Source organism: Sciurus carolinensis, chromosome 7 (assembly GCF_902686445.1).
Source record: "Sciurus carolinensis chromosome 7, mSciCar1.2, whole genome shotgun sequence".
NCBI lineage: Eukaryota > Metazoa > Chordata > Mammalia > Rodentia > Sciuridae > Sciurus > Sciurus carolinensis.
The window spans coordinates 60,996,762-61,021,509 of NC_062219.1; the positions used below are offsets into that span (position 1 = coordinate 60,996,762).

General features: G+C 32.7%; 1 protein-coding gene across 6 annotated transcripts in view; it reads right to left on the reverse strand.

Annotated features, from left to right (window-relative positions):
- Window positions 1-24,748, reverse strand: part of Grik2 (glutamate ionotropic receptor kainate type subunit 2) — a 643,508-nt gene that overhangs the window by 258,785 nt on the left and 359,975 nt on the right. For all 6 annotated transcript variants that reach the window (XM_047557542.1, XM_047557541.1, XM_047557544.1 and 3 more), the window contains exon 10: window positions 4,693-4,806. In XM_047557542.1, the coding sequence (XP_047413498.1) occupies window positions 4,693-4,806 (114 nt within the window). The remainder of the gene's footprint in view (window positions 1-4,692; window positions 4,807-24,748) is intronic.

The following is a 24,748-nucleotide window of genomic DNA, read 5'->3' on the forward strand; positions in this document are numbered from 1 at the left end:
AAATACTAAATACAAGAAACAAAGGAATTTTAACCACAGTTGAACTGAAATTCAAAGACTGAAAATGCAAAGCAGAGAAACTAAACATTAAGGAGAGAGCATGAGTAGAAACTGAATTTTAGGTGTAGAATTGTACAGGAAGATTCATAAATCTCCAAATCAAAACTTAAAAAAATTAAACATTTAAAACAACACTTGGTGCTTGCTAAAATGAAACCCCTCCATAATGTAACTATGTGCTATAGCCAGTGTGTTGGGTCTAGGTGGTGTTGTTGAGGTGGAGCAAAACTATTTGTAAACAATCTCAATTCTTCTTTAAGTTATCTCATTGATGCAAATTAATTAAAAAATATAGTGGGTTTCATTGTTGCATAGTTGTGAATGCATGTAACACAATGTGATCAATTTCACTCCCCAGGATTTTCCCTTGTTCGTCCCTCCTTCTTCCCTTTGTTCTTCTCCCTCTAACCTAATGAACAACTCCAATTTTTAATCCCAATTCTAAAGAGATAAAAATGACATAAGCTCCAATACTCTTTTATTTGCCTAGGACAATCCAAGATTATGATTTTAAAAAGTTGAAAGAAAAGAAATGCTAAGTTAGGCAAGCACAGAAACTAGAAATCCCACACATCCAAACAAAAGTAGGCTAAATGCTAGCCTCTGTAAAGTAAAATGTCTAGATATTTAGGGGTACACCCAGAAGCACATCACAGTGCTCTAGCATATGTGGGACTTCTTAATGAGATACATTGCTTTAAGTGAAGAATTCTCAATCAAGATTCTATTCTGTTTCTAAACTGTAGGTGTTAGACATTTCCATAGTGAACCAAGATAAATTTCATTCAGTACCAGTAGCTCAAGGTGCCTAACCAGATTGGAGAACACCCTGCTACTTTACTTTCCAGTTGTGTGAGCATGAGTAGGTTACTTAGAAAATCTAGACATTGGCTTTCTTACCAGTATAGTGATATGAATAATGATATTTACCTCAATGAGGTTATTATAAAGATTAAATAAATGCATGGGTAGCCCTCTTAACTATGGCTAACACACAGCAGACTTGCAATAAATGTTTGCTATTACTATTGGTAATGAACCCTATTCAGATATTCATACTGGATGAAACTGAGAAGCAGACCAATGCACTGGCACTGGTCATCGTGTTCTTTCAGTTTTGCAGATTTCCCAAGACATTTCCTGCATTAGACACTCAGCATATGCTATTCTCGCTGCCTAGCACTCTCCTTTTCCTTTATTTCCCTTTGCAAATTCTTTTCCAAACATTGGATCTCTACTGCCTATTCTTCTGCTAGGATTCTACCTTTTCACTCTTGACCCACTGTGTAACTATCATCCTGTAAACCAAGCCATCTCATTATGTATTTTTCTCCTGAATCTTAATCACAGCTCTGTGAGTGTGTGTGTGTGTGTATGTGTGTGTGTGTGTGTGTGTGTGTGTGTGTGTGTGTTTGTAATTATCCATATGAATCCTTGCCATTATCCAAGTTCCATAGGGCAAAAACAATATCTATTTTGTTCATAAGACAAAGCTTTTATCACAATCCCTGGGATATTATCATCATTCAATGTATTTTTGTTCAATAAAAGAATTGGGGATTAAATGAAATGAATGAACGAATGAATATAGTTCATGACAAATAGAGCTGATCATGATTGGTTCACAGATAATCTAAATTCCAGAACATCTTACAGGTTTTTAAAGACACTTTATAAAAATGTTAAATAAGAATCATAGTTGAACTTCTCTTTGTGTCTTCTTTACATGATAGGAACTTTGGGAGAAATGTCATTAAGCATAATAGCCACACTTTCCTCTAAGATTTACTAAAAGAGAACAGGACAAAATAACTATAACAGTAATTAAATGATCATAACCTCTCCATAACATATAAATGAGATACTAATAAATTACATCATGTATAATGTTTATATAAATAAGGTAAGCAATCCCTTCAAGTTTATTCTTTTTCTTGACTTTGGACACTTAAAAGCACATTCAGAAAAATAACTTTTTCAACTAAGAAATTTGAAAATAGTGACTTCTTATATACATATACCTACTTAAATATTGTAAGTATAGTACATATTTGATGGTTTCCCTAACATTAAACTATAAGGAGTAATAATCTAAGTAGTAGTTCTCAACCATACTTACAGATTACCTGTGAAACCTTAAAAAATGAAGATATCTGAGGCCTAGAGTCTAGAAATACTACTTCAAACAGTATAAAGTATGTTTGGAATAGCAGTACTTTTCCTAAAGTTTTATGCCTGCCCCTCATATAAATCTAAAACACTACTTGTTTACAGATAGATGTAAAATTGCTTATGATTGAGAAAAATATCTGAATACTTTTTATAAAACAATTCTGAATAACTAAGCAAGATTCAGAAACTACATGGATAATATTAATCACCTGCTTTGTTTGAACTAGAAAATCGTAATAACCTGCACACTTGAAAAAGATTTAAATATAGTCACTTAAAGGTTTTTTTATTTTCTTTACTTTTTCATTCACTTAATTTAATTTGATAAATATTTATTGATTGTGATAATTAAGATACTTTTCTCTGAAATGGAAAAATCAAAAAAGTATGAAATTTGATTAATGACCCTTGTATAGCTTATATGTCAAATGGAGTCTCATACTTGCAAAAATTTTCTAAAATAAAAAATGCATGGTAAGCGCCACAATGGAATATTATGACAGGTAAAACACACCTACATCCCTCTGCAACATAGTTAGCTAAAGAAGAGATCAAAGAGTTTCATGGCACAGATCTCATTTGAAATGAATTTGGGAAGATGAAGAACATTTACACAATAGAAATAAAGAAGAGCCAAGCAAATATTTGGAGGCATAAAATAAATGATATATTTGGGAATTTGGTTGTTTCAGGGAGAATAGTGAAAAAAGAATAGAGACTATTAAGGGCTATAGATGTTCTCTGCACAACATTCCTTATTCTGCCTGTGAAGGCACATGTGGCATAAAAATAGAAGACACAGTCAAATTCTATGTCTCTAAGGATTTTTTAATGATGTTTGGGAAAAATAATGCACACAAGAAATAGTTAAATAGCTAAATATTAATTCTAAATCATATACACTACTGCCAAATACTATAACATCTCAGAAATGGAGAAGAACATATAGCAGAGAAAGAAAATTGCCTACATAATCACAGTAGTAGGACAACAGGTTGTCCCACCTCAATTAAACACTGACCTCCTATAAGGACAAAGAAGACACAAGGTGGGAGAAGAAAGACCATAGAAAATCTTGAACATTAAAGATAAAATTTGGGGTTTTTAATGGTTCATATGGATTCTCTAAAAATTTGTATAATCATGTAAGCAAAGAAATGACAGAAATAATTTTTTACACAGAGGTCTGGGATGCACTGGAAAGGGTAAGTCATTAAGCCAAAGGGTTAGATTTATGATTACTGAAAAGGTCCAAGCAGGAGGTAATGAAATCAAGAATGTAATGGTTGATGGACAAGAAATAAGATGTTCTATAGCCTTGTGAAAATATTTTGACTAAAGAACAGAGCTGGGTTGGTGGTTACAACTGTTATCTTTGAAAAGAAAGGGAGGTCTCAAATTAAGTTAAAGAGGGCCTTGGAATTTTGTATGTGATACATAGGAAGCAAGTATTCTGAGGTTCTTAGCAACAGAGCTATTTGAAAATATCATGACTTTTATCACTGTCATTTCAGGATTATTAGCTTTACTTCATTATGAAAGCCTTTAATGAAACCTATTCTATTTTGATTTGTCTACAGCTCTGACATCCTTTTTTGTTACTAAAAGGACAATAATATGGATTTTTCCTGGCTTGATTCACCATTGTAAATCAAATTTAGAAATTATATAAATGCTATATGTTTGTAGCAGGTTGCTCCCGACACTAACCTCATATTCTTCTCACTACCTGGGGAAACAAATACACTGACTAAATAATAGAAGAGTTCTTTGTTTATCCTAAAAGTAAAATTCCCTTTTACGAATGGCATAAGTGACCATTACTGTGTGAGTTCATTAAAATATACAATTATAACAGAAGTAAAATTATCTAGCTGATCAGTATTCATTTAATTAAGTTGGTGGCGAAAATATTTCTGGTCTAAAAAAGTATTTGCCATTTGATTTCATTAGAGAGATTAGTAAAGTAGAGTGATTCTCCAGGCTGAAAACAATGAAATCGAAAGCAAGGTTAAGGAATAATTATAATGAGAAAAACACTGAAAAATAAATGCTATGTCCCTTGAAATAAATTCACAGGAAATAAGAAGCCATAAAGCTTATGTTTTGCTCCTCATTTAATTATATTTATACTTCTGCATGTCTGTATTTTTTAAATCTTAACATTGATAATTCTTCAATAGTAATTTATTTTGTAAAAATTTAGATTCCTAGTAAGACATGAAGTTGTATTATAAATCAGTATAAACATCCCAATATTAATGTAATTTACATCATTGAAGATTAACCAAATAACATTGTGACTAAATTAACATTGACTTGTATGTTACACAATAATTAATAAATAACTATAAAATAGGTTGCATTAGGTTCATTAGTATTCCAGTTATAAAGTTCCTTTCTCTCCACTTACATATGTATATACATTTATCTACAAATAATGGAAAAACAAATACTTACCAAAATTGTGGTAACAATCAAAGAACGATTAGACAAGGAATCTGTGATGTTAGCTGGTTTTCCCTTTTGACTTTCTGTCATATTCAGGCCACTGGCAGGATCCCAAGTTCCAATCTATAAAATAGCATATGTACTTTGTAAATTGTCCATCAGGCACCTGAGAGAGAGAACTGCAGAGAAAGTTAAGACTGCTAACACTTATTATTCACCTCTGCTGCATTATCTCCTGTCGTTAAAGTAAAGCAGCTTGTTTTAAGCATGATTCACTACTCTGTGAAGTGTGTCCAGTGAAGTGTGACATTAAAGAACAAAATGATCCACTGCACCACTATAGTCGGTGTGGGAGCTTAATTTTCTATTCAAACTTTCATTCACCAAGATAAACCACATTTGATGATACCTTGATAGCGGGCTAAAACACATGAACAGGGTATATCTTTTAGTATAAAGGATCTATCTCATCCTCTCTTTATAAAGACAGCATGCCATATTATAGGAACAATGCTAAAAGACAGAGTAAAACCTAAAGATCCAGGATAAATTAATAGGTAAAGGCAGGCTTAAGGAAGGAATTGACTAGTATTCTCCATTACCCCCAGGAGGGCAAAGCCATAACCAGAATTATCTTTGGAGCTTTTAAAAACATACCTATGCAGTTTTTAAAATACTCTCAGAAAAGGAGATTATAGCAGTCTCATCTATATAACTCTTATCAATACTTACTCCTATATTCTATTTAATATGCATTTTAATTGAACTAATATTTTCTTATAGAATAGGCGATATACTCATTTTCTTCTTTCCTTCTTTCTTTTCCTTCTTTGTGTGTATAATGTATAATGCTGGGGATTGAACCAAGTTCTACCACTGAGCTACATTCCCAACCTTTATATATATATATATTTTTTTATTTTGAGAAAGGTTCTCTCTAAGCAGTCAAGACTGATCTCAAATTTGTAATCCTTCTACTTCAGCATCCCAAGTAGCTGGGATTGCATGTGTGCACCACCTCGCCCAACCTATACTATGTGTACAGGCATTTCATACTCACTGAACCAGCATATAAGATGCACATACAATCCTTTGGGAAGAAACATAAGTAGAGGATATCACAGAATGCACAGATTGTGGGTCTATTGGCACACACACTGTTGTCCTATCCTATAACAACAAACATCGTTAAAGGAGAACAAGGACAAAGGAAGATATTAAATAAGTAGGTTTTTTTTAATTTTATCATTCCATTTACATTAAATGTTTACATTAGACAAATCTATTGTGACATAAATTAAGATTGCTGGTTCCCATGGGGTCTGAGAAGGAAAGAATAGGAAGTACCTTCTTAATATGTAAAGAATTTCTTTGTGGGTTGGTGGAAATGTTTGGAACTAGACAGGGTTGGTGGTTCCACATCATGACTGTATTAAATGCCACCAGTTTGTTCACCTTTAAACTGTTAGGTTTGTCAGGCATGGTGGCACATGCCTATAATCCCATCTACTCAGGAATCTAAGATAAGAGTATCTCAAGTTCAAGGCCAATCTGGGCAATTTTAGTGAGAATCTGTCTGAAAATAAAATAAAAAGTGTTGGGAATGTATCTTAGGGGTAGAGCAACCCAGGTTCATCCACCAGTACCACCAACAAAAAGTTTAATTATTTTATATTGTATGGTTCTCACTTCAGATTTTTAAATTTGATCAATCAATACGTATAAAACAGTGGGTGTCACCTTGAATACCGTAAAGAAGACTGACATAAATCCTTTGACCCTGCTCTAAAGTGGCATTGCTACTCAGTTCACTCACAAGTCAGCATGCATTTGTTACTGACAAGCTCAGCTGTGTCTGACCCACAACCTCTACAGAAACCAATCCTGGGAACTATAGACTTCTGCATCAAATAGTCCAAACCAGTCAGACAATGACAGCAACTTTCCTTTTTCCTTGGCTTCCAACTCAAACTAACCAAAGAAAGTCAAATACACACCCATAACCAGTCATATAGGATGCATCGCTGGTTGATAGCCATCTCTAGTGTCCTGAGCCTACAGCCTCCAGGCAATGGTGCCCCTCAAGGTTATGCTTTGTTTACTTCATAGCTTTCCCTCTCCCCAGCTGTCCTCTGACTTCCACCCAATGCAAGTAGCTAACTCTTTTGCTCTGGCAAACATTATTTTGTACTGGCAATTGAATCCACGGGTCCTTTACCATTGATCTACAATCCTAGCACTTTCTTTCTGTTTTTTTTTTTTTTTTTTTTGTAATGTGATCAGTTTTGACATGTTTTGACAAGTACGTAACTAATATAATCAATATAAAAGGCATTCCTTTACTTTTTTTTTAAATTTGAAATGATGTGAACTGTGTTTCCTGCAAGATTTATTACATTAGAAATCTATCACCTTAAGATACATAGAACCCCACTCCCACATGTCAACTTCTTCAAAATTAAATGGCACATTTATAAATATCTCATAGGTCAAGGAAGAAAGCACAAGAAAATAACTAGTGCTTTGAACTAAGTGATAATAAAAGCTTAAAATATCAGAATCTCTGGGATGAAACTGTACTCAGATGAGCATTTATAACTTAAAGTACTTGTATTAGGAAGAAACTAGATTAACAATCGAATCATTTTCAAATTAGGTGGTAGGAAGAAAAAACTAAGAGTAGGAGCTGGAATATATGAAATAGAGAAGAAATAATTCAGCTAAAAGTTGATAAAAATCAAACAAGTCTAAGAAAAAAATCAACAACACAAAAATTAATATCAATGGAAAGAGAGCTATCAAAATAAATATATTAAGGTAATATTACAATTGCACGCCAATATATGTGATAGCTTGCATAACATGGTCTATATTAGAGAAGGATTCATGTGCTGCTGAGAAGAAAGTGTATTCAGTCATCGATGGATGAAATATTCTATATATGTCTGTAAAGTATAAATTATCAATTACATTTTTTAGTTATAAAGCTTCTTTATGAAATCTGTAGTTCTTTTTCCTTTCCTGTAAAACCTGTGAGTTAGCAATAATGAAATTTGCCTTCCATACTACCCTAACCAACTACACAACTTCTTTTCCTCAAAGGAAAGAAAACTATTAATTTACCTTTACAATAAACCTTTTATATATAAATTAAGTTATTTTAATGTGATGTTGATTTAGCAAGTATTATTCCAGTCTACCTAAATAGGCAAAGTTCTTATTAACATAAACACCCATATAAATATTAAGATTCTTTATTTTTATTATATTTCATCATATCTACCTTTTTGGATCTCTTTTCCATTTGAGTGACTTTCTCAGTCAACTATTGAGAAATCTGCTTTCCCTTAATAGAAGCATAAAAGTAGAAATATCAATAATTTCTGTTAATTGAAAGAAGGTTAGACACGTCATTCTAATAGGTGTATGTAAGTGCAAACTACTATATTTTTCAAGAATGCATTTAACTATATAAGGGAGTCAAAGTCTTTTTAGTGATATCGTAAAAATTCTCTTGCATATGTTGTCATATTAACAATCTTCTTGCTTTTAGACATTGTGCATTTCTGATATTTGCATCAAACAGAAAGCATACAATAAATTGTTGTGAACTGTAGCCACCATGCACAACACTAGAACATATTTTCTCTATCTAACCCTAACAGTATTTCTTTTCAAGGACCCTGCTGGAGACCTAGGTGGGAATAGATGGAGAGTTGCAAACTTAGATGACTACTAATCTGCTGAAGGGTTTCAAGTTCCAAATCATTAAAGGCACTCTGTTGGCTAAACAAGACACATCCACAGATGGCATTTTGCAGTGACTGCTGCTTTTCTATCCCTGGTTGATAATTAATACCTACCACTCATTCCTTCCCTTGGATTTTATTTTTTTTCCTTTATTCATGATTGACTAAATAACTAGGTTATTCAGCTGTATAATTCTACCAGCCAAAGCACTGGCAAACATCATTTGTCCACTGTCATCTACCTAACTACACCTTCAAGCATGATCAATATGTTTTCAACGTTGAAAGCCACTAATACAAAGTATTTTGTTTCACTTAGTGACACCCTACATGATTACTTTTATAAAAAATAACTTAGCTTGCTAAATAATTTAGTTCACTCATCACCATACTTGTCTAGTTTCGTTCATTGTCAGTTCTCTTTTTAGTACTATTTGTATGGAAGAGCTGAAGCTCAAAAGCCTGTCATATGAATCCATAATTTCCTATAACCACAGTTAATACCTTATGTACATCTTAGGTTTCTTGGTATAATACTAAGAAGTTTCAGAAATTTCAGTGACTTTAAGATATTAAATCAAACAGAATTTTGTGTATTCCTTTACTTGGATTCCTAATAGTACCCAGTATGTTTTGAATTAAAGAAACAGCCAGCCACCCAACCAGTATTTTTGATTTTTCTTAAAAGTTCAATGACAAGAAACATGCACAAATTCAGTAATTTGTTTCTTCATTTTCCTATATTCAGAAATACTATTTTATTATATGACTTACTCAGATTTTTTTTTAAGATACTGCATATAGGTCCCAGAGCCTTGTGTATCCTAAGCAGACACTTCACCACTGAGCTATATCCCCAACCCTTGATCAATTCTTTTAAGTCTTTTTTTAACTTTTCAGTTTTGAAATGAGTTTAATATATCTATGTACTGCTGACCTCAGAAAATTTGTTTATGTATGGTGACTCTGCATCTTGTCCTGCACAACACTTCAGGTTTACAAATTTCTTACTAATATAATTGTTAGTAACACACTCTTGTACAAATAGAAATGTCATAGTTCAAATAATAAATTATAAGATCACCCCAATTATAATAATTAAATTAGATACAAAATATGAAAGTAATCTCAATGTATAAAAAAACTATATAAAATTATGGTTTGTTTCATTTTTATTTTATGTTCTGACTCACTCTGAATTGTTTTCTTCTTGTCATAAGTGTATGTTTATAATCCTTAAATTATGAAGTTACAAAAATGATATAAAAAGAAATTAATTTAAAGTGTATTACCCAGAGTTAATCATAGCTAATGCCTTAGTGCGCTTTCTTCCAACCTTTTATCTTTCCATGTTTGTTCCTTCAGTGGTTTCCATCATAACCTAGCAGTTAATGGTCTCCTTTCTGCAAGAGTATCAGACTGACTCCTGGGTACAACTGTAGTCACCCAGATGCTGTCAGGTGACTTATCTGTTCTTCAATTTTCTCATTTACTGATGGGGAAATGGGGAAATCATTAATCTCATACAGGTTTTATGACTACTACATTTTTAATGTCAACATATTTATCCAAAAGAACTAAAATCAACCTACTATAATGATACAGGTACATCAGTGTTTATAGCAGTGCAACTCACAATAGCCAAGTTATGAAACCCGTCAAGGTGTCTGTCAACAGATGAATGGATCAAGATAAGTGGTAGTATACACAATGGAATTTTACTCAGCCATAAGGAAGAATGAATTTATGGTATTTGCATGTAAATGAATGGAACTGAAGAACATGATGCTAAGTGAAATCAGCCAGACTCAGAAAGTCAAGGGTTAAATGTTTTCTTTCATATACAGAAGGTAGACCAAAATAAGGAACAAAATGGTGGGTGTGGGAGGGGGTGAGCCCATGAAAATAGAAGAGAGATTAGTGGAGCAGAGGAAGGGAATTGATTGGGAGGGAGGAGGGACTAGAAAAGAGAGGAAAAGTGGAATGAAACTGACAAATTTATGCTGTGTACACATATGAATATACCACAGTGAATTTTACCTTTGTGTATATCTATAAAGCACTAATTTTTTTTTAAAAAAGCAAATAGAAGGAAGACCAGTGGAGTTGAGGAAGGGAAACAGGGAGAAAAGAAGGAGGGTAAAAGGGAAATAATGAGGATAAAAGTAGAATGAATTACATTCCATGCTTGTGTGATTATGTAAATATAAACCCCAATATTATATATAACTATATAACTATGATGTAGTAATAAAAACATTAAATGTCAACATAGTGTGTTTATATGTATACTATAAAAATTATGATAATTATTAAATAAATCCTGTTTGTACTCTATTCTGAGCATTTTCTCCTGGCATTAAAAATTAATCAAATGGCCTAATTTTAATGACTATACATTATGAAATTCATATGAACATATCATGATTTAACTATCATTGTCATATGAAGGACTTTTGTAAACATTTTTGTTTATAAATAACTGCTCACGTATTCTATTATTTTAAAAACAAATTTATATAATTAGAATTATTGGGCATAAGTTATAAGAGTTGTCAAGACTGCTAGTACATATTGCCAAATAGCTTTTCAACAATTATGCTGTACTTGTTATCTTCTCCCTTATAGTTCATGAAAATTCCCATAAAACAACTGTCTTTCTAACAATTCATCACTTATTTATAATAATTGACTTACAAAATTGGATGATGTTCTAGAAGTTCATTACAGTTATGTTGTTATCTCTAGGTAGGGTTTTTATTTATTTAGTTTTTTATCCCAATAAATTCTACTCACCTAAATTTCTAGTTATCTATTATTATTCATGGTTGCCTTGCTTCCTATATTTGTGAACTTGCATTTACTGATCAATTACTATCTACATTTTCACTTTCAACATATTTTTTCATTGTATGGGCTTTCTTATAGTTACTCGTTGATGGATATTTTTATGTCTGGACTTTCTCCCCCTCATAAATCTTGTATTTAGCCTTGCTCCTTTCATATTGTTTAGCCTTCACTATTTCTTTTCTAATCCTGGGGTTGGAGGTAGATAATAACTCTGTGATACTTTAGGATACTATACTGTTAAGTCTATAAATTGGGTATTTTACTTTTGTGTAAACATTTACTATCACATTCTAAAACCAGTGTTGAGCTCTAAAAATTAAAATAACTTCTCTATAAAAATTCACTCTTTGATCCATTTTGCTATGATACATACTGATTCAGTTTTAGTTAATTTAATCAGTGTTGAGAGCACTACTTATCTGTTTGCTTATTTTGGTTTGTATATTATGGATGAACTCTGAGAAAAAATTAGTGACTTTTGATATAATTTTAAAGTTGGTACTCAACACTATCTTGCTTAACATCTTTTATGTCAGAAATTCTACTCATCCATTTGTACCTCTCATTTCTTTTTCTTTATATAAGACTATTTATGAAAGCAACTCAACATACATTTATCCGTTTGCAGATCAGAAGATTTTTTGACCTTCTTACATTAAGAAAACATAAAGACATAGTCTGTTTTACACTTCATTCCTCAGAGCTCCATCTTATGATTTTTTCTTAATATTTAATGTTGCTAAAATTACTAAACTGAAAGCACCTTAGTATTTGTTTTTGGTGTTGTTGGCAGATATTCTTTTGAAATCTGCTAGTGTTCTCTTTTTTCATACATGTATATGTGTTTCACATGTTTATATATGTATATAGATACATGTTATACACATGTGCATCATGAACCTGTAAACATTTTTTGCAAAATATTCTCCGCAAATAAAATATCCTGACTTTGTTTAATATGTACAGAGACATAACTTCTTATCTTATTGATCAGAATGATACTTTTCTCTATTTTCTAAAGACAGATTTTACTGAACTTAGTTTTCCTGAAGCATTTGTTGTCATCTCTTGATTAGATATTAGACTTGATATAAAATGCTTTTCCCTCTTTGATTACCTTGAAGATGTATCCTAATCACTCCTCAAAATGTGCATGAAGGACATCCTTTGGCAACTGATGGCCTACTGGACTTTCATAAACAATGACATTACAGTAAGTATCATTTCATTACAGTAAGTATCACATTACCTTTTTACAAGTTTCTTATCTCTTGCTAGTTAAAACTTTACTATGAGAAGTATTGGAATGAGCTCTTCTTTAAAGGTTTTGTAGAACTCGGCTGAGAACCCATCTGGTCCTGGATTTTTCTTTGTTGGTAGGCTATTGATGACTTCTTCTATTTCATTACTTGAAATTGGTCTATTTAAATTGTGTATGTCGTCCTCGTTCAGTTTAGGCAATTCATATGTCTCTAGAAACCTGTTGATGTCTTCGAAATTTTCTATTTTGTTGGAGTATAGATTTTCAAAATAGCTTCTAATTATGTTTTGTATTTCAGTCGTGTCTGTTGTGATATTTCCTTGTTCATTCTGAATTTTAGTAATTTGGGTTTTCTCTCGTCTTCTCTTTGTTAGTGTGGCTAAAGGTTTATCAATTTTGTTTATTTTTTCGAAGAACCAACTACTTATTTTGTCAATTTTTTGTATTGTTTCTTTTGTTTCAATTTCGTTGATTTCAGCTCTGAGTTTATTTCCTATCTTCTACTACTTTTGGTGTAGGTCTGTTCTTCTTTTTCTAGGGTTTTGAGCTGTAGTGTTAGGTCATTTATTTTATTACTTCTTTTATTAAATGCGCTCCATGAAATAAATCTTCCTCTAAGTACTGCTTTCATAGTGTCCCAGAGATTTTGATATGTAGTTTCTTTGTTCTCGTTTACCTCTAAGAATTTTTTAATTTCCTTCCTAATATCTTCTGTTATCCATTCATCATATAATAGCATATTGTTTAATCTCCAGATGTTGGAGTAGTTTCTGTTTTTTACTCTTTCATTTATTTCTAACTTGAATCCATTCTGATCTGATAAAATAGAAGGTAGTGTCTCTATCTTCTTGTATTTGCTAACATTAGCTTTGTGGCATAATATATGGTCTATTTTAGAGAAGGATCCATGTGCTGCTGAGAAGAAAGTGTATTCGCACTTGGTTGGATGGTATATTCTATAAATGTCTGTTAAGTCTAAATTATTGATTGTGTTATTGAGATCTATGGTTTCTTTGCTCAATTTTTGTTTGGAAGATCTGTCCAGTGGTGAGAGAGGCGTGTTAAAATCACCTAGTATTATTGTGTTATGGTCTATTTGGTTTCTAAAATTGAGAAGGATTTGTTTAACATACATGGTTGAGCCACTGTTTGGGGCATAGATGTTTATAATTGTTATATCTTGCTGATTTATGCTTCCCTTAAGCAGTATGAAATGTCCTTCTTTATCCCTTCTGACTAACATTGGCTTGAAGTCCACATTATCTGAAATGAGGATGGATACTCCAGCTTTTTTGCTGAGTCCGTGTGCATGGTATGTCTTTCCCCATCCTTTCACCTTTAGTCTATGGGTATCTCTTTCTATGAGGTGAGTCTCTTGCAGGCAACATATAATACTTCTCAAAGTATTCCATAAAATAGAAGAGGAGGGAACCCTCCCAAACTCATTCTATGAAGTCAATATTACCCTGATACCTAAACCAGACAGAGACACATCGAGGAAAGAAAATTTCAGACCAATATCCTTAATGAACATTGATGCAAAAATTCTCAACAAAATTTTAGCAAATCGCATACAAAAACATATTAAAAAGATAGTGCACCATGATCAAGTGGGTTTCATCCCAGGGATGCAAGGTTGGTTCAACATCAGGAAATCAATAAATGTCATTCACCATATCAATAGACTTAAAGTCAAGAATCACATGATTATTTCGATAGATGCAGAAAAAGCATTTGATAAAATACAGCACCCCTTCATGCTCAAAACACTAGAAAAAATAGGGATAGTGGGAACATTCCTTAACATTGTAAAGGCCATCTACGCTCAGCCCATGGCTAATATCATTCTAAATGGTGAAAAACTGAAAGCATTCCCTCTAAAAACTGGAACAAGGCAGGGATGCCCTCTTTCACCACTTCTATTCAATATCGTCCTTGAAACTCTAGCCAGAGCAATTAGACAGACCAAAGAAATTAAAGGGATACGAATAGGAAAAGAAGAACTCAAACTATCCCTATTTGCTGATGATATGATTGTATACTTAGAGGAACCAGGAAATTCCACCAGAAAACTTTTAGATCTCATAAGTGAATTCAGTAAAGTAGCGGGATATAAGATCAATGCACATAAATCTAAGGCATTTTTATACATCAGCGATGAATCTTCAGAAAGAGAAATCAGGAAAACTACCCCATTCACAATAGCTTCGAAAAAAATAAAATACTTGGGAATCAATCTCACAAAAGAGGTGAAAGACCTCTACAATGAGAACTACAGAACACTAAAGAAAGAAATTCAAGAAAACCTTAGAAGATGGAAAGATCTCCCATGTTCTTGGATAGGAAGAATTAATATTGTCAAAATGGCCATACTACCAAAAGTGCTATACAGATTCAATGCAATTCCAATTAAAATCCCAATGATGTACCTTACAGAAATAGAGCAAGCAATTATGAAATTCATCTGGAAGAATAAAAAACCCAGAATAGCTAAAGCAATCCTTGGCAGAAAGAGTGAAGCAGGGGGTATCGCAATACCAGATCTTCAACTCTACTACAAAGCAATAGTAGCAAAAACGGCATGGTATTGGTACCAAAATAGACAGGTGGATCAATGGTACAGAATAGAGGACATGGACACAAACCCAAATAAATACAATTTTCTCATACTAGACAAAGGGGCCAAAAATATGCAATGGAGAAAAGATAGCCTCTTCAACAAATGGTGCTGGGAGAATTGGAAATCCATATGCAACAGAATGAAACTAAACCCATATCTCTCACCATGCACGAAACTAAACTCAAAATGGATTAAGGATCTCGGAATCAGACCAGAGACCTTGCATCTTATAGAAGAAAAAGTAGGTCCAGAGCTTCAACATGTCGGCTTAGGACCAGACTCCCTCAACAGGACTCCCATAACACAAGAAATAAAAGCAAGAATTAATAACTGGGATAGATTCAAACTAAAAAGCTTTCTCTCAGCAAAGGAAACTATCAGCAATGTGAAGAAAGAGCCTACAGAGTGAGAGAAAATCTTTGCCAATCATACTTCAGATAGAGCGCTAATCTCCAGAATCTATGAAGAACTCAAAAAACTCTACACCAAGAATGCAAATAATCCAATTGACAAATGGGCTAAGGAAATGAATAGACACTTCACAGAAGAAGATCTACAAGCAATCAACTAACATATGGAAAAATGTTCAACATCTCTAGTAATAAGAGAAATGCAAATCAAAACCACCCTAAGATTCCATCTCACCCCAATTAGAATGGCGATTATCAAGAATACAAGCAACAACAGGTGTTGGCGAGGATGTGGGGAGAAAGGTACACTCATACATTGCTGTTGGGGCTGCAAATTAGTGTAAACACTCTGGAAAGCAGTGTGGAGACTCCTTAGAAAACTTGGAATGGAACCACCATTTGACCCAGCTATCCCACTCCTTGGCCTATACCCAAAGGACTTAAAATCAGTATACTACAGAGATACAGCCACATCAATGTTCATAGCTGCTCAGTTCACAATAGCCAGATTGTGGAACCAACCTAGATGTCCTTCAATTGATGAATGGATAAAGAAAATGTGGTATATATATACAATGGAATATTATTCAGCCATAAAGAATGATAAAATTATGGCATTTGCAGGCAAATGGATGAAACTGGAGAATATCATGCTAAGTGAGATAAGCCAATCTCAAAAAACCAATGGACGAATGATATCGCTAATAAGTGGATGATGACACATAATGGGGGGTGGGAGGGGTTAGTGTTAGGGTTCGAGTTAGGGTTAGGGAGGGGGCAAGAATGGAGGAAGGAAGGACTGTATAGAGGGAAAAGAGGGGTGGAAGGGGTGGGGGGGAAGGGAAAAAAATAACAGAATGAATCAAACAACATTACCCTACGTAAATTTATGATTACACAAATGGTATGTCTTTACGCCATGTACAAACAGAGAAACATCATGTATCCCATTTGTTTACAATAAAAAAAAAAAGAATGAAAAAAAAAACTTTACTATGGGTAGAGACTGTAACTTACTCATCTTTTATCTCAATGCTTTTGAATACAGGGCATCCTAGGGACTTTATGTGACAGCTATGAATACATTGGTTATATGGAGAAATAAATCTGTTATTTCACATATCTCAGAAATGACATTTACATGTTTTGAATTAAAATTGCAATTCATTTTTATTTATCTTATCTTACTATGTTAGATTTATGTTAGTACATTAAGGGAAGGAAGCATGTCACAAATTCTTAATAAAAATTCAATAAATATTTATCAAATTTATTACTGAATTTACTAAATGAGTAGAATATGTAAGTGAATTGTTACATGTTGAAAACTTTTAGGTTTTTTAGGTTGACTTTCCAATTTCCAATTTCATTCATTCATGTGGTAAATATTGAACATATATTATGTGTCTATTATTTCATATTTACATAATTTATTTTCCATGTTTTGTTCTTCCTGTTTCTCTACATGTATTTTTCCCCCCATGTTTTGTTCAAACTCCATCTCATTTGTGTGTGTGTGTGTGTGTGTGTGTGTGTGTGTGTGTGTTACTGAGGATTGAACCCAGGGGCACTCAACCACAGGGCTATAACCCTAACCCTTTTAGTTTTTATTTTGAGACCAGGTATCTCTTAAGTTCTTGAGGCTGACTCTGACTTGCAATTCTCTTGCCTCAATCTCCTGAGTAGCTGGGATGCAGGCATGCAACACTATACCAAGCTAAAGAGCTCTAACTCAATATCTTATATAATGTTTTCAAATATTATACCACATACCTTTACCATGTGTTTGCCATTTTTCTGTTATATTTTATGTATATTTGAATAAGTTATAGGTAGTCTATTTAAATAATTTATGTTTTTTTTATTTCTCAGATATACAATTTTGCTTGTTAATTGTTTTGTTTGGTTTCTTTGTTTTACTTTTTCTGGGTAAAAGAAGCATTCATTTACACAATTATTTTTAAATTGTTCATTTATCATAGTAATTAATCATATATTTATTCTTGTGTTGACATTTTTTCTCAGTATAAACTTCATTTCTTAAATCACATTTATGTTTAAAGAATATTTTTGTTTTTACACAAACTACAAAATTGTTTACCTCATCTGAAATTAACATCTCTCATGTCTTCTAAAGAAAAATGTCACCTTGGTTTTTATAGGCAGAATCAGTAAGACATGTTTCTTATTCTCTGTGGAATTTTTAGCAGTAATCTGTTTGACAAGAATACCAGAAACTTTCTCAAGTAGGAGTAAAATAAACATTCCCAGCGAGGCTTGAAAAATATTAGTTCAAAAGGAAGCCAAGCTTATTTGAAGTTAACAACTAATTTAAATTAAATTCTCCTCTAGAAGAGTAATTGGCACAATGTAATCATCAAAATTCTCTTTACACAGTCTTATTGACATTTACCAACAAAATATCTATTGGATGTTGGTAGATGGGAAAAAAAATCAATAGTGTTTTCATTATAAAAGAGAGTAGGACTGAGCCTGTAGTTCAGTGGGGAGCACTAGCTTAGTATGCCTGAGACCCTGGGTTCAATCTTCAGCAACACACAAACACACACATACACATACAGTGTAAAAGAGAAAAGGGAAACATTTTTTTAGATTAGGAAGGCCCATGTGATCATGAGAAACCACATTATAGATGTTTCAAAACAAAGTGAATTCTCCATCATAGAATAAGTTTGCTTAAAAAGTATTTTCCAAGAAATTAGTTTGCCCCAACCACATGAAGTATAGTTTTCCATGTAGTATTTCAACTTTCCTCTTAGAAGAAAGGGCATTCCTAGTAGTACTGGCTCAGAGTATTGGAAAATGGAAACTAAGGAAGGAATATATGTTAAGTGGTGATTTATATTTGTAAGATGAATATTCCTTTCAATTGACTGAATATATACTAGTGGGTTACTCATTAAGTAACCCATTTCTATTAAGTATAACCATTCTTTCTGGATAATCTGCAAACCAGATTTCTCAAGCCAGTATGGAACTTCACATGGATATGGAGTTTTTTTTTCAATACCGTAGTTTTCTTGTTAGGTGTTGATGAAAATTTAGAGCTGTTCTTTTTCCTCACTTCTTCAAATGTTGAATATTTAAATAAGAACTAGAGATAGTTATTTGCATTACTCTTCAATAATCCTTGATATCAAAGTTTAATAGTTGTATACTTCCATTGGGCTATTTGTTTAGATGAGAGTACTTAAGTCTCGTGCCTGATTTATCAAAGACAAACGGGAAATACTGCATAGCAAGGTCTATGTGCTGCCTGCTAGTGAAAATTCAAAAAACAGTGCAATTGTCTTGGAACTGGGCTGCCTTTGTATAGAAATTAATTGTCCATAAGGACAGTGTAAGTAACACTTTAGTTATCAGTTTCCTGATACCCAGCAGTCTTCACAGGGTTTGAGACTTCATCATTTGAGAAATACAGTGCTAACATGAGGGAAAAATAAATAAATAAATATTATATATTATATACACTTATGTATTACTATATATAAGTAATAATCTCCTGGAATGGGATGTCTAATATAAATGTATATTTTTCACATTTAGAATTTTTATTTGTGTTTAGGGCAAAGTCCAATATAAACAGAATTAAAAAGTTAAGAGAGCAGTGGTGGTTTTAATTTTTTTAAATAAATTTAAACCAGTGAATTAAGTGTTCTCAAAAATGACAATGTGATAACACTCAATTAAGGATCATTTTCCAAATATAAAATGTAATTCGTATTTTATTATATTTGAAGTCAAATCAATGCATTACAATTATGGCTAGTATGCATATTGTAATTCAAATTCAGTAACTGAAAACCAAAAGTCAATATGTGGTATTATTTGACAGGCCAAAATTAAAAATTTTTAGGGGCAAAAATAGGAAACGTTTTGCCCTCAAAGAATGCAATCCTATTGGTTACTAAACACAAACATCATCCAAAAATAAATGTCTTGATTATTTTACCATCTTGAAGTTTTTAAATGATCAAGCAAAATAATAACTACAAACACACTGATGTAAGAAAATGTTAGTATAGTTCTGAAACAGAGCATATGATAAATTCTGTTAGACAAATTAAATGCTTAACATTTCCATAGAAATACATTATACTGGAATGAAGACCAAGAAGTATTTTTGCTTTTTAAAAAGAAAAAAACACATTTCTGACTAGTTTAAAGATTACTAGTTGAGATCACCATTAACATTGCTTTTCTATGGGAAAGCAGAAAAATCTCAGTTTCTGGGAAAGTTGAGGGTTACTGTTTCCATGGGGACCAGGACATATGAATCAAATGCCATTGGGAGAGGAAGATAAAAACTACTGTGCATCTGGTGTCTAAAGATCTATTATAGAAATACCTTTCACCTATCTTAGGTGCGTTTTTGGATTAATCTTGAAGTCTGTAATTCCATTCAGACATTTTTTTCATAGGGAGTTAATCAGTACAGAAGTCTACAGGGAAGAGAAAGTTCAATAGTAAATATTTCCATAGAAATTACTGCTTTTTCATACAAAAAGAATTCTTCAAAAAACACTTTGAAACTGTTCCAGTTCTGGAACATATATGCCTGTAAACTTGGGCAGGCAGAATTTTACAATTAATTATTATTCTTTAATGTTTTATCAAAATATTTGACTTTATAGATTTTTAATATTTGTTTATGTACTTTGGGTTCAAATATAAGCAGTGATTTTTCTTTTTTTTCCTGTTGTTTTGGAGATGCTGGGGATCAAATCCAGGACTTCATGCTTGTTAGGCAAGTGCTCTAGGAACACTACTGGTCTATGAGCACTGACTATTTAGAAAATAAAGATCTTAAAAGTTGAAGTGAAGTTTCACTTGAAAGGCAAATGTGAAAAATTTGAACTCTTAAAAATATGTGCTTTATTAATTTAAATTATTTATTAGTTTTTAAATTTTTTTCTTATATTTGTATTATTTGTAAAGTTTTTATTATTGTGTATTTATATAACAAATACTAATTTCTAAATTCTTAACTTTACAGAAATTGACAAACCTATATTAAATGTCCATTTTTAGCCCCTTTTCATTTTCAAGTTATTTTTCCTAATGATCTACTGATACACAAGTTAGAAGCTGATTTTATTATGAAACCATGCTGAAGCAGGAAATAACAGAACATTTCCACTCCTCTGCCTGTTTTTGAATGTTTAATGGAAGTGATGGTGGCTGGCTCCCTTTCTACAGGATGAATAACAACTTCTGTTTGTCCCCATTTGGATCAATTCTGTTTATTTCCATACCATAAAATTGTTTAAGAAGAAGAAAAAAATCTATAACTAGATAATAATTTATATTTTTTAATATCACAATGAAGAGTTGTAAGACTTTAAATTGTACCATGTAGGAACCCAATTTGCTACTGGTGCAATGTGCATCTTTCTGAGTTCAGATTCCAGTGTGCCTTTTATCTGGGGTTTTACTCTATAACCCCAGATCACTGATTCCTTGATCACTGGCTTTCTCTGTTTCCATGTCAGAGACTTGGAGGAAAGTTAGAAAGAGTAAAAATTTATGCTACTACACATTAACTACTTGAATAAGCATACTGTGTGAAATATCATGATTGTCATAATGATTCTTTATTCACCCAACAATCAATAAATATTTCTTCAGAATATAGTTTGTGCTAGACACTTTGCTAGACTTTAATACATAATAGTGGAAAATACAGCATTATTTTTTTCATCTAATAGATATTATAATCTTGCTAGGGAGATAGCCTTTTTAAACACTGCACATAACATATGTAATTACACATTTTTATATGTGCCAGGAATAAAAAGGACAGGGTACTATAAGAAACCTACTTGACTATGGGGAAGTCGGATGAAGAAAGAAATATTAAAGATGAGACCTTCAAGGATGAGTTAAGTGCTCTCCATAAAGAGGATGTGAATGGGTATTCCAAGCTGAGAAAAGGTTATTGTCAAAGTATTGGGAAAATCTGTTCCTGTGAAGAAGTGAGAAAAGGCTAGTGTAGCTGGAACATAGCATATTTCAGTAGGGCATGAGTGTCAATGCTCTGCCAGTCATACTGGAATTTTACCTAAAATTCACTGGAAACCCATGGAAGTGTTAAACAGAGGAATGGTGTAGATCAATTTGCTTGGAAAAATACTATCTGGTTGCTGCAGTTTGGGAAATGAATTATAAGGGAGACTAGAACACAGAGACTTGCACATGTAGTTGTACAGCTAAAATGAACTCCAGAATATGCTTACATAAATGGATGTGGAGAGAAATAGGTAGATTCTAAACACATTTTGAAATGAAATACATAATGTGGTCTTTGAATAGATAAATTCAAGTAGGAAAAAACACTTATTCTGGTTTTTCTTTCCTATTCTTGAGCACTCAATACCAGGCTCTGGTAACAAGAAAAATTTCCTATTGTAGCCTGAGGGAAACAAAGTCAGAAATGGCACCTGCTGCCTTTTCTCCCTTTATTTTCCTCCTCTGATCTAGACAAGGCCCTGTCATGGCCCCAGAAATTTTGTTTGGACTGATGTGACAGGTTATATATACAGTATTGGTGCTCCTTCTTGGGCCACAGATAACTGGGCTGGGTTCCAACCAATGTTCCTGTCAAGATAGAATGAAAGAATTCATTTTGATCTATGGGGACTATCTATGTGGGAAGGAAGTTCACTATTGCAACTTCACTCAAGGCTCAGTCCTCTTAATATGTCCCATCCTTCTCTGTTCACCTGTTCACCAGAAGCATACTTGTTATTTTCTGATTATCTGTTACATAGTTGAAAACATCAGAAATATAGATTAGTTTTCATAAAATAATTTTAATCTTAAGGATTACATTTCAAAAAATGATTCTGAATCTATCATTTGAATGACATACAAACAAGATGCCTTTCTTTCTAGCACTTATACTGTCCAATCTTGTAAGTTTGTAATTCCATTTATCATTGGTAGGACTCCTCTACTAGAGTTTAAACCTCATATGCACATAGAATAGACATTCATCACATTTGGTAGAGGATTAAATAAATAAATGAATTTTTCTTGTCAAAGATAACTAAGACAGAACAAGAAGATGGAAATAAGCATGAGAAGAGGTAATAAAGATAGTGTTTTATGTGTTTGTTTGTTGCTTTTTGTGGTGCTGAGGGTTGAACCTAAGGCTTTGCTCATGCTAGACAAACAGTCTGCTCCTGAACCACACCCTCAGTCCTATATGTTTTCTTTGTTCATTTTCTCCACCCAATCATGATAAGAAAGGATTGAGGACGGGTAAGATTTCTTGCACTGTTCCCTATAAAGATTGTGCTCACTGTTCTTTAAAAAGCCATGATAGTCCGACTTCAGACTATTCAAGGAAAGACCTTCATTAGACTTTTTTTGAGATGAGGAATTTGGAACTGAGAAGTTTGGGGAAAGAATGAAATTCACATAGTTAATTGTGAAGAAATTGGAATGATAATTCAAGCCCTCTGGAAACTCATCCTTTGGTCCTTCTAAACCGAACTTTGTCAAGATAGCAATTTCATCTTTTTCATCTGTGGGTTGCTGTCTATATTTTTCAGGAAAAAAATGTAGTTAACACAAGGATCATTAGTCTTCATGAAGTGGATACTGCCATTGCCCCCGATTCAGTTGAAGATACTGTGTTTTAGAGAGATTAAGAATCTTGCATGTAATTAGTAAATGGCAGAGTGAGAATTTGAGCCCTATTCTGTCTGAATCTATTCGTTGAACTTTTAACCATTCTACTAAACTAAAACATGGGGACTTTTATTTAATAATACTTTATTCCTATTATGTCAAAAATCCTGTCTGTTAAAATTGCAGTTCCAATGATTCTTATGATCTGAATAAACTTTAATCATATCTTTGTCTTTTAGCTGATGACCTCAAGTACTCATTTGTTTTTCCAGAATTATGACTTGAACCAAGTCATTGGATGTGTTAGGCAAGTACTCTGCCACTGAGTCACATTCCCAGTCCTATAAGTACTAATTTTTGAGGATCCTGAAAACATGTTGTTGAAGTCTTTTAGTGTTCCTTTTTTTCTAGGTTACATTCACCCATCCTCAGTACCTTATCTGTCTTTTCAGAGGAAGACTTATACAAACTTCTTTCTACTATTATTTCTCCCACTTGCTAATTATTTTCCAAATCTTTGACTTATGCCTTTATCATAAGTATCTTCCCCTTTTGCCATATGGCTTCTTTATTTTTCCTTAAAAATGTTGTCTGTTTCCTTAAAAATGTTGCTCTACTAGTTCTTCAACTAACAAAATTATTGAAGGTTCAGTTAACTCTGACACTATTACTCATATCCTACTTCCATTTAGAATGATTTCAGGTTCACAACCTCATACCAAAAGTATTTCAAGTCCAATATCTTTGCAAGCAGCCCATAACTTCCAGGCTATTCTCTCTTTGACCTCACATAGTATACTAATACATTGCAAATACCTTAAACCTGACATTCAAATTATGACTAAAATTTTTTAACTCAATATCCCACTTTTATTTTGAGTGTGTATGTATGCGTACTCACATAAAATGATCAAGTCAATTTCCAAGCAGTTCCTTTCCTGAAATTATCCCTTCTTTCTGAAATGATTGAATCTATACCAACCATTATCTCTTCATTATTCAAAGACTAATTCTAAGTATCCCATTACTGTGTTTGTATACTTAATTTATATCCATTGCTTGAACTATTCACTTACTGCTATCTTGAAGGCTTGAAACAGATATTTGTCCATTGTTTATTTAAAAATGTGTTATCTGTTATGTTTTTGAGGAAAATTACTGGGAGTAATTAATTTTGCAAAACAAACTTTCAGATTCTAGAAGCAAATAAAAATACTTATAAAATTTTGTGCAAAGTGCATAAGTCATACTTTTTTACCTCACTTATTAGTACGATAATTTTATACTCGGCAAACATGTTGTACAGGTATTGCTACAAGATAAATTAAGGCATAGAAAAAAGTTCTGCAAAGTTTTCTTATTTTGAATCCATGGAGAGATGGAGTACATCACTATTTTTATGTGTTAAAATAGAAGTAATGATCATAGTTTAACCAAATGTCTTGGATATTTCCAAATAATAAGATTATGACATCCCTAGTATATAGGGGGATAAACTCTTAGGAGCTGACTAAATTCA